This window comes from Drosophila innubila, chromosome X, assembly GCF_004354385.1.
Source record: "Drosophila innubila isolate TH190305 chromosome X, UK_Dinn_1.0, whole genome shotgun sequence".
NCBI classification, from domain to species: domain Eukaryota; kingdom Metazoa; phylum Arthropoda; class Insecta; order Diptera; family Drosophilidae; genus Drosophila; species Drosophila innubila.
The window spans coordinates 14,020,749-14,037,654 of NC_047626.1; the positions used below are offsets into that span (position 1 = coordinate 14,020,749).

Here is a 16,906-nt window from a genome sequence, read left to right on the forward strand (position 1 = left end):
GGAGTTGATTAAAAGTGAAAACTTGAGATTTAAAATTTTGAATTTTCGAAATTTCATAGGGGGGACCCTTAGCATCGAAATCAATATCTAGAAGAATCTAGAAAAAAAATATTTTTTTTAAAAATTTAATAAAATTTAAATGCAGAATGAATTTAGAGGCCAAATCATGATCAAAATGACATTTCGCTTGAAAATCGGCTCAGTTTTGATCAAGTTATGACAGTTTGAAGTTGGTCAGACTGCGGATTTAGCCACTTTACAAGTCAAAATTTTTGTTCAAATTCACATGATTTTTTACAAAAAAATGAAAGGTCTCAGAATCAAGTTTAAAGTGTTGTTTTATACTAATTACGATATAAGGAGTTGATTGAAACTGAAAACTTGAGATTTAAAATTTTGAATTTTCAAAATTTCATAGGGGGGACCCTTACCATCAAAACCGAGTCTTGGTCGAAAATAATAAAATTTTTTAAATGAACAAAATTTGAATACAGAATGAATTTAGAGGCCAAATCATGATCATAATGACATTCCCCTTGAAAATCGTTACAGTTTTGCCAAAGTTATGACAGTTTGAAGTTGCTCAAGCCTCTGATCTAGCAACTTTACAAGTCAAAATATTTCTTAATTTTGACATGATTTTTTGCAAGAAAATGAAAGGCCTCAGAATCAAGTTTAAAGTGTCGTTTTATACTAATTACGATATAAGGAGTTGATTAAAAGTAAAAACTTGAGATTTAAAATTTCGAATTTTCAAAATTTCAAAGGGGGGACCCTTACCATCAACATCGAAAAACAAAAAAATTTTCTAAATGAAAAAAATTTAAGTGCAGTATGAATTAAGAGACCGAATCATGATCAAAATGGCATTCCGGTTGAAAATCGGGTCAGTTTTCTTCAAGTTAAGACAGTTTCTCAGCTTTCTCAAATTGATTATCTGTAAAACTACTGGCTTACATTTTATTTGAATTTGCTTTTAGAAAACGTATTTTTTTGAAGCTGTTTTGGCATTCTCGAGTAATAATAGCTCTAAAACCAGCCGAAAAAGTTCCAAAGAAACATTCTTTTTGAGTCCTCATGTGTATCAAAATATGTGGTTCCAGTGGCAAGAAAAAATCCAATTTTGTTGTCTTGTGTTATTAGGTGAATTCAAATTTTAAAAGCGCTCCAAATAAAAGCCTCTCTTTTTTTCGAACAATAAGAAAAGAAGCACACTTTTACACCCCTAACTCACACTCACACACACAAATACACATACACTGTTTATTTCTGTTTAACCTCAAAAGCTAACGAATAATTTCCAATGCAATGAAGCTTCAAAAAAATAAAAAAATAAAAAAAAAAACAGAAGAATACTTTCATACTTAACTACGAAACTCGATCGTATGAGAAATCTGCTAATAAAAAAGAATTCTGCTAATCTGGCTGAGTCAAAGTTGGTCAAATCACAACTAATAACAAACTTTTGTATGGTTCAGTCTCCGTTTACTATTTCCCAACAGAGGACGACGACGAGGATGGGCCGACATTCAAAGACAGGGCACTAGAAGTGATCCTCAAAGGCATCGATGTGTTTTGTGTGTGGGACTGCTGCTGGGTTTGGTTGAAATTTCAGGAGTGGGTCTCTTTAATCGTCTTCGATCCCTTTGTTGAGCTCTTCATAACGCTGTGCATTGTTGTGAATACCATGTTCATGGCAATGGATCATCACGACATGAACAAGGAAATGGAGCGTGTGCTCAAGAGTGGCAATTATGTGAGTATTCACATATTTGGTCTATCGATCCTTCTTCAAACTGTTATTAAATGCTACAATTTTGATTTTGATTTTATTCACTTCATCTTTTCTTGCCATTGACAGTTCTTCACCGCAACCTTTGCCATTGAGGCGACGATGAAGTTGATGGCGATGAGTCCCAAATACTATTTCCAAGAGGGATGGAACATCTTTGATTTTATCATTGTCGCCCTCTCACTACTCGAGCTGGGCCTCGAGGGCGTCCAGGGTCTATCCGTGTTACGTTCTTTTCGTTTGGTAAGCATCCGTAGAATATTTAACTTCAGTTATTGCAGAAATTATTTCTAATGGCGATTAGATCAGGATCTAAGGTAGCTTTATGAATCAAGATCTAATTTAGTATGTATGATGTTCTGACTGTTCTCTCAATGCAAATGTGATAATCGTATTAATCGTATTAACGCGTACTACTTCTATCCCCCCATCCCAACAAATAAACTACCCCTCGTTGCCCCCTCAACACAATACACACGAGAGAACACACAAACATCCAACGCTAATGTTAACCACGTCCTGCCAATTTACAGCTGCGTGTATTCAAATTGGCCAAATCATGGCCAACGTTAAATTTACTCATATCGATTATGGGTCGAACTGTCGGCGCTCTGGGTAATCTGACCTTCGTCTTATGCATTATAATCTTCATATTTGCGGTAATGGGCATGCAGCTGTTTGGCAAAAACTACACAGGTATTATACTATATGCCCAACTGACAATAAAAAACTCTAACCCAAAATCCAAAACCCCCTCCTCTCAACAAACAAACAAGACAAATATATAAGATCTACTGCAAACAAAAAGCAAGTTTTTTTTTAGCGTGCAACAAACAATTTTTCTTAAACTAATCTAACTTTAGCCAGCATTTTTCTAGTACTCAAGTTTTGCTCAACTTTTTACTCTAAGTTAATGAAACATATTATTTTAGTTTTCCATTTTTGAATTGAAGTTTTTTTTTCTGCAAAATAGTTGATCATCTTCGAATGATGAAAACTTAAACAAAATGCTTTCGGCACGGTTTTTCATTTCGATTATCATATTTTCATTGTGCTTTCGCGATTGCAATGAATTCGTGAGCGTGACAATATGTGTAAGCAACTGACAAATTTATTATAGTTAGCTAAAGTGAGAATTTTGAGCGCATTTTGAACTTGATCCAAATGTGAAGCCAATTATACTACATATGTATGTATATATATATATTTATACGTAGGTTAATGAAACTTATATAATCGTTATTATCTTAAGAATAATATTAGTTTCATAGGCATTGTCAATTGAATGAATGAGTGAATCATGCACAGCATTCGATAATATTGAATGTGTCACCATCGTCAACTGCATAGTCTAGATCCTACAATCTACAGTCTTCAGTCTACTTGGTACAAATCGCAAATGCTGTGCATGATTAATATTACTAACTACGGTCACTTCGTAGCTTTTTTAATTCATACTTACAAAGATTTTTGCATTTCTCAACATATAGTAATGCTATATTCATATCTCAATATATAAATATATATATATTTATATTTTTAAATATTTTTTGTATTCCTAATGCTTTGCCCGGCTTTCAAACCAAAAATATAATACTACCACTAATTATAAAAATAATGAAAATGACGATAATTACAATGATAACAATTAAAATAAATCAACCTCATACACCAATTGCAAATTGAATGAAATGAATGAATAATACCTTAACTCCTCACACAAATCATCACAAAAAAAAAAAAATTCAAAACACAATTCGAATTTAAAAATCATTATCAACAATCAAATATCAATATCGAAATTTTCGAAAATCAAATGAAATCCGTAAATGCAGCTGCGTGTATTCAAATTGGCCAAATCTTGGCCAACACTTAATTTACTCATTTCGATTATGGGCCGCACCATGGGCGCTTTGGGTAATCTGACATTTGTACTTTGCATTATCATCTTCATCTTTGCGGTGATGGGAATGCAACTGTTCGGAAAGAACTATCATGGTAAGTACTTCAGCCGGTCCTTTCAGCTCCTTCGTTTCAATAGTCTTCTGTCGATGTGCAGTTTATCGTTTATTGTTTTGTCTTTCTTTCTTATTATATGTGTGCTTTTTTATATAAATGTCATAGGGTTCGGTGATATATATATATATTTATATTCTTATTGATGTACATACTGTTTATTTTTTTTAAACTGTTTTCATTCAATGTTGCTTAAGTTTATCGATAGCTGTAGGTTCGATCGTTTCTAACTGAACTTATTTACTAATATGTAATCCTTAAATATGTTACAATTACTTTAGCGATTTGAAAAGTCTTTAAAACTACTTACAAATTTGCATTTTATTAATCTTTCAAAAATTCAAATACTTGTAATAATTCGGTAATTGTATGTATTAATACAACAATAAATTGGTTGTAATGCTTCAAAAAAAATTCAGTGTCAGATTAAAGTGATTGTAATAATAATTTATATTAAAACTTAAAGAGAATTTAAATCGAAATATTTTTATTATAATATTGAAAAATAGGGATCCTTTATTGCATCTGTTATTCCTATTTAAATTAGTAAGCACAATCCGCAATCCCCACTGTTTATTCGGAGTTCTTTACTTTAGAGCAGGTTACATTCCGTCTTCTTTTCGATACCATATTTCCGTCCGAGAATGAACATATTGTTATTGACGATTTCATTTCGTAGTTGCACTGCATAAAGTTAAAGTTTAAGTTGAGTTTTGGGTACCACTGCCTGGTTGTCTGGTGGCATTGTCTTCAGTAAGTACTAGCGTGCAATGATCAAAACTTTTCCTCTAGCTTAATTACTCCAAGCTCTCTTAACTTAATTCTACTGTACCATATCCAAAAAAGAATAATCCTCAATTAAAAATAAAAAAAATAAAAACAAACTGCAAATCTGCAACATGACTGCATTGGTTGCAGTCTAAAAGCAGCTCGCGATTTGTTTTTCATATTGTATTTTCCTTGGTTGATTTATCTTAATAATATGTTGATGGCGGTTTTTGTAAGAGATTTTCTCGCATTTCCAACACTGCTTTATGGGTGCTGCTGCCACTTTGCACACGCTTTTTGTATGCGGCTTTAGTAACACGCAAAAAAAAAAAAAATGAAATTAAACCAAAATCCGATCCTTAAATTGTGTATTATTTCTTAATAATGATATTTTTGAATAAATGAAACCTCTATTAATTCGTTATGCAACAGATCATAAAGATCGTTTTCCGGATGGTGATCTGCCGCGCTGGAACTTCACAGACTTCATGCATAGCTTTATGATCGTGTTCCGGGTGTTATGCGGTGAATGGATTGAGTCCATGTGGGACTGTATGTACGTGGGCGATGTCTCCTGTATTCCATTCTTCTTGGCCACCGTTGTCATCGGCAATCTTGTGGTAAGTGCATCCAGACAGTCGAATGATTGATCAGATTGATTGATATATATGTATGTTTATTAACTTGCAGGTTCTTAACCTTTTCTTAGCCTTGCTTTTGTCAAATTTTGGTTCATCTAGTTTATCAGCACCGACTGCCGACAATGATACGAACAAAATAGCCGAGGCATTTAATCGAATTGGTCGTTTTAAAAGTTGGGTTAAGCGTAATATTGCTGATTGTTTCAAGTTAATACGTAACAAATTGACAAATCAAATAAGTGATCAACCATCAGGTGAGAGGACCAACCAGATCAGTTGGATTTGGAGCGAAGGTTTTTATCCACTTGTTTTCAATTATTACAACTACTTTTAATTATATAATCTGTTATACATATAATATCAATATGATATATATACATATATATATATATCTTAATATATATACATAGGTGTTTATATATATAAAATATATATATATATATTTATATATATATATATACTAATTGTGTATACTTGCGTTTAACGTTAACTTCAACTCAAAACAATTGGCCAAACATATTAATCCAAATAAAAATTCTAGTTCAGCCTAAACAAATCCATTCGTCTTAACCGAAAACACACTGTTCAAATGTTAAAAAAAAGTAAATAAACGTATAAAATGCTCTTTAGTTAGTTTTTGGACACCCATCATAACACCTGTCCCCATCAAGAATCCCACAATTCATTAACATGAATTCTACTTGCCAAAATTATCGAAATATCCACAATATGTCAAAAATAAATATGGAATCGAATTGCGTTTCATCTCGTTTTCTCATTTCAATATTAAGAGATTTATACATTTTTGGTTTCCGTTCGATTTGGACATAATTGTTGTTGTTCAATAACTTTATGAGACTATACATATGTACATTGTACATATGTATGTATGTATATATGTATGTTTATGTATCTGTCTATGTCTATATACATATATATACTAATTGTATCTGTATTTGTATTTGTATGTACTCGTACGTATGCATCTGGGGCCATCAAGAATTTTGCCGAGTGTGACATAACCGATACGCTCACTTCATACCCGATTCTACCTATCTATCTAGTTATCTACCTAAGTACCCAACCACCCAGCCTATATGATATAATATAGATTCGTAGCGTTAGTGCGTATTTAGTCGAAATGCCATACAAAACATACATACAAACATATGATTCCTTTTAAAAATATTGAAATACTGAAAATTATTTCTTGTATTCGTACTTAGTAACTCGTCGCTCTTGCTACTCGTTATATCTTCTATTCGTTACTTTTTACTTTACCCATTCTTAATCGTCGTACTCGTTCTCGTTACATTCATATTTACATAGGTATGTACATATAGTATGTATATCTATCAGTTAGAACTCGTCGTATTCGATTTTTGGGTATAGCAGAGCTTGCGGCAAGTTTTTAATTTTTTCAATCGGTTTCATAACTTCCACATCCCCAACAAACAAATTTGCACCCCTCAATAACAACAACTACACAACATTATTTTGGGCCTCGAACTCCACATTAGAGATATATTGAAAAAAGTTAATATGTAAAGTCTCTTGAGAATTTGTTAGTTTAATGAGAAAAAAGAAACAATAATAATAACATTATATAATAGTTATTCATTGTAACAAAAAATTATATAAATTGAAAGTAAAACAGTGGATTTGATCCTTCATCTAGTATTACAGAACTTTTCTTTTTCGATATTATTGTTGTCTGTGTATATTGTATATTGTATATGTATGGATTTATTTATATCTAAAAAAAAAAAAACAATTAACTTTAGCACTTAAATTTCATCATTAAGTTGTATTTAAATGTAAAATTAGTGCTTATGTAATATTCATGTCGATCCAAAAGGCCGGAAACGTGATCTTTTAGATACGACAAAGTACAATTCATCATTCATTGTTTATCGATAACTCATCTAGCGATCATGCCATCTCACTCAGCAGCTCTTGCTCTCTGGGAGCCCGATCAGATCATTTTGCGATATGCGTTGTTCGCTGTTGTGTTGTGTCAGGACCGTTTTCTCAACTATCGTTTACGCGATAGTAATCGACTACAGTACTTAACGTGTTTATTTTCATCTGTCATCTTTAACTTGATGGGTTATTGATATGTTCAAATAACGTGACCGCATTCGTATGTTTTTGTGTTTTACATTAAGTGTCGTAATCAAACAAATCAAACTCAATATGATATTAATCGCATAACTATCTATATTCTTTTTCATTTATATACACACATCTGTTATGGCTTGTCATGATTTCAAATCTAATATAATAAAAATCAAATTAAATAATCGTATTGCATTGGCCGACGTATCAACGCTTCATGTTATCGAACCAACTAATCAATCGATCAATCAACAACGACAACAACCAACAACGACGACAACAACAATAACAACGACAACAACAACAACAACAATAAACAAAACAACAACAACTCTTGCGAACGGCAACTGCTTGTGCTGAATTCGTTGTGAATTCGTTTTTTGTTTTCATCATCCCAACCCATACATGTACAACCATATATATATATACATATGGATTGTATGCATATGTATGTCTTCTACATATATATACATATATATATATATGCCATATTTACATACATATATATATTTATATATTATTATGTAACATGTACATATCGAAAATTAAATGTGTGTATTTAATACAATAATAAAAAATAATTCAAAATGCGATGATATTCGGATACGAAAAAGGCAAGGGCGTTTGTCGTTGTATATCTGCAGAGCATGGTGACAACGAGTTGGAACTGGGACACGACGAGATCCTCGCCGATGGTCTAATCAAGAAAGGTATCAAGGAGCAGACACAGCTGGAGGTAGCCATTGGTGATGGCATGGAGTTTACGATACACGGCGACATGAAGAACAATAAGCCGAAGAAATCCAAATATCTTAATAATGCAACGGTAAATAATACAACTCGAATTGATAATTAAAATAATATAATAAATATACTATATATATGTACATGCGTATATGTATATATCTGATTTAAGTATCGCCGATATATACAAGAATACGTGTGTGTGTATATTCATTTTGACTATGTATTTTATTATACTTAATTATATACATACTTAGACTAATTTCTTAACGACATCAAATTGATTTATATTATTTATTCATTTTCTTTTCGTTTATTTTTTTGTTTTTTTCTTTTACATATAACTGTCTATATGTGTACTGTTATATGTGTGTGTGTATTCCACAAATCCAATCAACCAAAAAAAAAAAAAAAAAAAACTATACAAAAATGATAAACCAACCAATCCAACCAACTGAACCTGACACTTGAACTGATATCGTTCCAAAATATAACAAAAAAAAAAAAAAAAAACCAAAAACAAAATATATATATATGATATATGAATAATTATACAGATGATTGGCAACTCAATTAACCACCAAGACAATAGACTGGAACACGAGCTAAACCATAGAGGTTTGTCCTTACAGGACGACGACACTGCCAGCATTAACTCATATGGTAGCCATAAGAATCGACCATTCAAGGACGAAAGCCACAAGGGTAGCGCCGAAACGATGGAAGGCGAGGAGAAACACGACGCCAGTAAAGAGGATTTAGGTCTCGACGAGGAGCTAGACGAGGAGGGCGAATGCGAGGAGGGCCCACTCGACGGTGATATCATAATACATGCTAACGATGAGGATATACTTGACGAGTATCCAGCTGATTGCTGCCCCGATTCGTACTATAAGAAATTTCCAATCTTAGCCGGTGACGATGATTCGCCGTTCTGGCAAGGATGGGGCAATTTACGACTGAAAACTTTTCAATTAATTGAAAATAAATATTTTGAAACAGCTGTTATCACTATGATTTTAATGAGTAGCTTAGCTTTGGTAAGTCAACTACAACTACAACTACTTACAAAAAATTAATGAAATTTTTAAAGATAAACTCATATTTTTGCGATTTTCCATTGTTGCAATTCTTGCAACAGGCCGCAAATTCGCAAAAATAATTTAATTAATTACAATTAATACAACAAAAATAAGTAGTTTATCAAGCCTTGCTTAAACTTTACCAAAGTTGATTGCTTCATTTATTTTTAGGTTTATAATTTCACTCTAGATTTATTTAGAGTTTTGCTAGTACAGAATAGTTTAGCTTAGAGTTAACATAATAATTTATTATTAAGTTTCCTTATGAATAGAAATGTAATTTCTTTATGTTATTTTTTCCAAATGCCACCGATAGCAACACAATTTACATTGCGTTCTGCCTAAATGCTTCTAAATATAATACTTCTTCTCAATCCTATAAGAAATAACAAAAGTCTTCGGTTTGTCGAAGCTTTAAATTCGCTTGCAGATTATTCGTATTCAATTTTGAATTATTTTACTGTACTGAGACTAAAATCTTCAGAAAATAAAAAGTTCTGCTTTCCAAAATTCAGCTTACAACCGATCTTCCCTATTATGTAGTCATTCGAATTAAATGCAAACTAATCTAGATATTTAGAACTCTTATTATAAGTTTGCTTGAAATGCTTGCAAAAAGAAACAGCTTTTAGTTCGTAATTTTAAACACCATCCTCTGCAAGGGTTTCCTGAGGATATCCATTCCAACCTGCAGCCACTCAGCAAACTGTTGCTATCTGTAGCACTTAAATTAACTTAATTTTATTTTAATTTGATAAATTTTAAACCAATATTCAAATCGTAAATAGTTCAATGAACCTCATGAAGCCAACTTTCGACTTAGGCTTAGGCATAATCGATTAGTCAAACGGCTTATGTCTTTGCTTAAGCCGAAAGTGTCCCCACTAAATTTGATATTGAAGATCAATTGGGAACTGGCTTTCATTGAGTTTGTGTGTACGTTTTTTGTGATATATATTTTTTAGGGTTCTTTGTGTAGCTTTAGAGTTAGCTTTTGTGGTTAGACGCTTATGCGTATTATTTCAAGAATTTTGTCTTCAATTTCTTTGAAAATTTTTCTTTAATTGCGTTTGACTTTAATTTGTCCGTAAACGAAAAAAGAAAAAGAAACCAAATATTGAACAAAGTTGCCTTTTTTCTTGCGTGAAAAAAAAGAAAATTAATAATAATAATAATAATACATAATATTATTAATAAAAAAAAAGAAAGAACAAGAGTAGAAACTGTAATATGAGTAAAGCCAGTAATGCGGCTGCACCTAATTAATTATCATAATTGTTTATGATTATATCTAGCTTCGTATACTGCTTCTAGATACAATTTGTATGTACTTGTAATGCATTTCTTTTACAAATAACTTAAATATCCCCCTCCACCGACATCGAAACAGGCTTTAGAAGATGTACATCTGCCACAAAGGCCCATATTGCAGGATATTTTATACTATATGGACAGAATATTTACGGTTATATTCTTCTTGGAGATGTTAATCAAGTGGTTGGCCCTCGGCTTCAAAGTGTACTTCACGAATGCGTGGTGTTGGCTTGATTTCGTCATTGTCATGGTAAGTCATCATGTTGGCCATGCTAGCTAACAACTAACATTTGACACTTTTGATTTACTTGTACTTACTTATCACGAACGAATACCTCAATCTCAATTTAAATTTAAATTTGTATCTGAATCTGAATCTTAATCTGATCTTGACCAACAAATTTTATGAACTCCAAACGTACTATTACTCCTATTATAGATACACCTGTACAATAATAAAAATAAAGATACAAAAATATTACACAAACTGACTTTTTGGACCGAATCAGTTAAATAAGTATATGATTTATGATTTTGCTAAAAACTGCGTATAAATATGTCAATACTTTAGATTACTGCTGCAATTAGTACAGTTAAACAGTTAGGAAATCTGTTATACAGATAACATATAACATATAACATATGTAAATGTAGTATTACATTTGATTGACCCTTAAGAATACCATGTACTATAAACCCCAGTTATAATCAATAGAGTTACAAAGTTTTAGCCCAGAACTTAGTTAGTGTTATACTTAGTTAGTTTAAGCGTAAATGCAAATTGCACTCGTACTTAACTTACATAAAAAACATATTTAATATATTTATATAGTTTAGTAAACTATTTCGAGTTTGACTTTTCAGTTCATGCTAAGTTTTGATTTTGATTGTGATTTTGCTTTCGGTTTTAATTATGACTGGTTTTAAAGCTGTTTATGCTTAAATACATATCATGTATTTATGTAATGGTCGTTTAGCTATCGCTAATCAATTTGGCTGCGGTCTGGTCCGGAGCCGATGATGTGCCCGCCTTCCGCTCGATGCGGACCCTCCGCGCTTTGAGGCCATTGCGCGCCGTTTCGCGATGGGAGGGCATGAAAGTAAGTAATGTCCATCGGTACATCCTCTCTCTCTCTCTCTCTCTCACACGTTCTCTCTTGCTGTCTCTCTCTCTCTCTGTCGTACATTTATCTGTGTCTTGCTCTCGCTCTCTCTGTATAAATCTAACTCTGTTTCTCTTTATATATAAATATATTTGCATATTTTTGTCGCTGTGTGTGCGTCTTTGTATGTATGTGGGTGTGCGTGTGTGGGTGTGTGTGTGAAGCTACACTGAGTGTGCATATCGATATATCGATATCGATACTATTAAATGTTGTAACACGTACTTAACAATCCCTTGCATACATCTAACGAACTGTACTAACTGTTATACAAAAACAATTAATGTTAAAATCCAATATAATCTGGGGGAGCTTTAAGCTTACAGCTGCCTTTTCATAATATTAACAATGCAAACGAATTGCACTCTGTCTCTCTCTCTCGCTCTCGCTCAACATCACTGTTTCACTCTCTCCATCTCTGTTCTATTTTCAACGTGCTCTCGCAAATTGTTATACATATGCGTGTGTTATATGTATGTATGTATGTGCATCAAGCTGCAATCAAATGAAACTGTTATACTGTTGTTCTAGCAGCAGTTATAACTGTATCTATGTATGTATGCAATTAACAAACTTCTGCTCAATATGTTTGTGTGTGTGTATCGGTGTGAGTATGTGTATGTATGTAAGTATGTTATATTTAATATCAACAGTTTGTCTGTGTTAAATATCTAAAATTGTGTGCATAGGGCGACGCTATGCTAGCTGTTATACCAGCCAGTTTAAACATTTATTTTGTGTTTCTTTTTTCATTGCATTTACCCACCAACAAAATCTATAACATATTTATCCACATGTATTTATATATAACAGTTGTTATAAACTTATTCCCATACTGTTGCATAAGAATTCAATCATTCAGCGGATGTATAACATATATATATTTTATATATAAAAATGTGTATGTACTTAAATACCTATGCTTATATTTTGTGATACTCTAAAATTTTATGTTGGGTGGGGCGTTAATTTTTGTTATACTTACCTCTGGAGATATGTATGTAATAACAATGTACAAATGTATTTATGATGTAAGTTGATTCTGTGACGCTTTAGCTTTGTATATTGTGTATTTCAACAGTCATACCATATCATATTGTACTGTTATATTAACAGGATCAGTCTTTAGTTTAGCGTCAAGAATTGAACAATTAGAAACGTATTTTAGGTTAGTTAGGTATTTATGTATAACAGTTGTACAATATGTAAGTATTGCCTTTGCACTGCGTACTGTTACATAGTACAAATATGTATGAATGTGACTAGAATACGTATGTATGTAAGTAGTTTGGTTCAAACGCAATCCTCTCGTAATTAATCGTCATATTGCGCCCATTGTAAAGATTTAACTAAAATTGAGTACAAATAGAGTCCTTATCATACTTGATATTTTAAACATATATAAATATACGAATATATACATTAGACCCTAGCGTAAATAGTAGTATTGAATTTTCAACCTTACCTATAACATGAATATACATTATGAAACGATCCGAATCCGAACCCGCATCCGAATCCGATTCCGAGACTCCCCGAACTAGACCCAAAAGCTCAATCAAAACTTAGAGGCACCGATAATATACATATATCATACATATATGTTATATATCTATTTAATGTACTCTTTATGATGTACAAGATGATGCACCACCACTGTACAAAGACTCGAACAAATGATCTCCCCTTTTCGACCCAAGTGTCGTCTAGTGTACAAATATAGTAGACACAAAACTCGTAATACGATACGATTGTATATACTCGTGTACTGTATATAAGTATTATCAAATAGAAAATGAAAACCAATTCCAATACCAAAACAAACGTAAACAAAACGACAGTCGAATACAAGTGCAATTGTCGTGTCATTTGACACAAATTGCGTATACGCAGTGGTGGCAGTGTTTTACTTAAATACAAGCTGCATCCCAAAGTAACTCTAAACATTAACAGTCACCGCTTGGTCTTGGCTATAAACGATCCAATTTCAAACCCAATAACCCCATAAATCAATGAAACTTATGTACCTACCAACCAGCCGAAGATATCCATAAACCAATCGAGTCCGGCAGCAAAGTTTGAGCAAAAATGTGTCAATATAAAGACAAAAGCCAAAAGAAATAAATAAAAGAAACCCGAAAACAAGTAAATAATTATGAGAAAAACCTAGTGAAAATGTCGCGCGGCTATACAATAGATAAAAAGGCAATGCAAACGTCACACGCAGAGGACAAATTAAGGGATTTGTATATACTTATAATATAATATAATATGGCAGCACCTAGCAATTGTAATTGTATTTGTAAATGTAACTTTAACTGTAACTGTATTTCGAAATGTAACTGCATACTGCTCTTACTGCATATAGTTCGTGACCATGACCATGACCATTCATAATCAAAAGGAAATCTTTAATCATTTGGTCCATGCCAATGTCCTTTTGCCATTTAGGCGTTTGCATGCCACATTCGTCCATTGTGGAGCGTTGCGCGGCTGTTTAGGGTGCAAAAAAATAAAATAAAAAATATTCTTATACTATCTATTCTTAATCTCTTTTTAATGCTAAAAATTTGATTAATGAGTGTGTGATTGCGTGTGTGTGTTTGCGTAACGGTTAGTTAGAAGAGCAGCAGCAAATAATCATCAAAAGTATTCTTAAATCAATCAAAACACACACTTGCGATCTCTTTTAATTGTACTAGTATCTGAACTAATATTTCTGTGTTAATAATGAGGGTCATGATCTTGTCTGTGCGATCTCGCGATCTCACATACTACTACTAGCCAGCTATATCTTATACTTGTACCACAAATTTTTACCTGGAAGCAAGTTAGGCACCCAACTTCTTATACTCGCGATCTCTTATACTACCTTTTACGTATAAAAATGGATATACTCCATTTATGTTACACCAACTTCTACTGCAATTTAATGCTTTTATACTTCTGCTACTATTTACCCATAACAATTTGAGGTTCACGATCTCATATACTCGACTTTCACTTTAATTGCAATTACAACTACTTCAACTACTATTTACGTGTAACTAACCCTATGTTAAATTTGAGTTTAATATTACTAATGCTACTACTCTAATCCCCTACTTTTGAGTGTTGTAATCTCCTGAAAGTTGCGTTGTACCCCGAGAAACATAAACATACTAAAATATGAAATATTGAGCTATTCTTGTTCTTGTCCAATCATAGCGTATAATTGAACCACAACTACATGCATAACTATAACTATATTAAGTATTATACTAACATATACTTCCAATGTTTGTCCTATATTCATATATAGTATATGTGTTGCAATGTTTCGTTTGTGTGTGTGTTACTATACGAGTGTTTGTGTTTGTGCGTGTGTGTGTTTGTACACTTATATTATAATATAGTTAATTAAATAAATACTTTGTTTTGCAAGTACAATACTCTTATATACCTTATATACTTACTTTCTTAATACTAGGCTACCATATAAGTAATCTCTTTCAATCTGTAAGTTTAAGGCTAGGCTTGATCCGTCCATTTTGTACCAGAGTATTACCACAAAGAGCAAAAGCAAGCAGCAGTTAGTAGTACTTACTTATTAAAAGATTATTTCAGTTATGTATGCATTTTAAAACGATTTGAGTTATAACAAGAACAAGAACGACAAGACAAAACACTTTACCACGCTTACTTTAAACAAAAGATATGAAAAGAAAGTTCGAAAACAAACAATTTACCAACACTTACAAATATCGTATCTTTTTTTTTTAAACAAATAAATTATACAAAACGATAATAATGATGATGATGATGATTTAAATGTTTTAAATTGTTAAACTTGGCACTATTCGAACTATATCGAAACTAGGTATCGCTTATCAACTTCGTTGCTTCACTTGTTGGAGCTGGTGGTATTCAAGCCTTCAAGACTATGCGAACGTTAAGAGCACTGAGACCACTACGTGCCATGTCCCGTATGCAGGGCATGCGGGTACGTACTTTCATACATAAAAACAAACCAAAAAAAAAAAAAAAAAAAAAAAACAAACAAACAAAAAATACAACAATCAAATACAATAAACAAGCAAACTTTTCACATCAATATCAGTATCAGCATCCAGTATCAATTTCAATCATTTTCGATTATAACGTTTTTTAAATACCAACAAAATAAAAGTAACACTCTTATACTCGCGCAGTATTACTCTTATACATATTCATGCCACAACTAACAAGCGAATAACCACTCACACCAAATTAAATCTCTTAATTAGTTAATTATAACCAAATGTATTTAGTCAAATTATTAGTAAATCTTAAAAAAACAAAATACCAAAAATTAATTAATAAATTCCATAAAATACAAGTATCAAAGTGCAGCTGATGATATTTTGTTGTCCTTAGATACGTTATCAATTAGAATGCATCCAACATTTATTTGACTGATTAGCTAAACTCTCTCGCTGTCTCTCTCTCTCTCTCTCTCTCGCCGTCTTATCGTATTTGTCATATTCTTTGTATTTTTTCTAAATACCGAACACGATTATTGTCTTATTTAAATAAACCGTACTTAGCATACTCCAACTATTACTATTACTCGACTGCAACTGCAACTGCAACTGCATTTTATTAATTAGATTTGCCTTAACTTAAATTTAATCTTAAATTAATCACATTCTCATCCCACACAAGTTGTGCCTTAGCTTCTCTAACTCTCATTTGTTTGCTCTGCTCGCTCTTAGTGCCAAATTGGTTTAATCATAATTATACCAGTATATCAAAATTATTTCACATCTTAGGTTCTATTCGCTTCATCAAATTGTAGCTATAGATTATATAGATGTATAAGTACTTACCTATACATATGATTATTTTGCCTGCCACAACACAGACATCGAATTATTCTAAAGATATTATTTTATTATACATACACCTATTTGATCTAGTGGTCAAGCCGACACAAATCATGGTAGCATATATATCTTATATACATTTACAGTTTTTAAACTTACTAGTAGGTGGAATGAAGACACAAGTTTTATATTTTTAAGAGACCTTATGATGCTCATGTCAATGATCAGTATATCCAATGAAAAACTGATCAATATACACCTTTAGGTTTCATTAAATTCGAATTACCTATTATACGGTAATCTGCAATCAGTCATATCAAAAGACTCTAAAGATACTTCTGTATAATATTTTGCTAGACAATAATAAATTTTTTTCTGCAAGATAATAGTCAATACCTTCACTAGATATATCTGCCAAAAAACA

The 16,906-nt window shown here is 32.2% G+C and overlaps 1 protein-coding gene across 1 annotated transcript in view; it reads left to right on the forward strand.

The window, feature by feature from the left end:
• LOC117782864 (sodium channel protein para) overlaps window positions 1-16,906 on the forward strand; it is a 66,649-nt gene that overhangs the window by 35,153 nt on the left and 14,590 nt on the right. Inside the window, exons 17-25 of the mRNA XM_034619935.1 lie at window positions 1,479-1,756; window positions 1,862-2,035; window positions 3,628-3,790; window positions 5,009-5,196; window positions 5,267-5,471; window positions 7,980-8,161; window positions 8,637-9,119; window positions 10,552-10,725; window positions 15,498-15,620. Coding sequence (XP_034475826.1) covers window positions 1,479-1,756; window positions 1,862-2,035; window positions 3,628-3,790; window positions 5,009-5,196; window positions 5,267-5,471; window positions 7,980-8,161; window positions 8,637-9,119; window positions 10,552-10,725; window positions 15,498-15,620 — 1,970 coding nt within the window. The remainder of the gene's footprint in view (window positions 1-1,478; window positions 1,757-1,861; window positions 2,036-3,627; window positions 3,791-5,008; window positions 5,197-5,266; window positions 5,472-7,979; window positions 8,162-8,636; window positions 9,120-10,551; window positions 10,726-15,497; window positions 15,621-16,906) is intronic.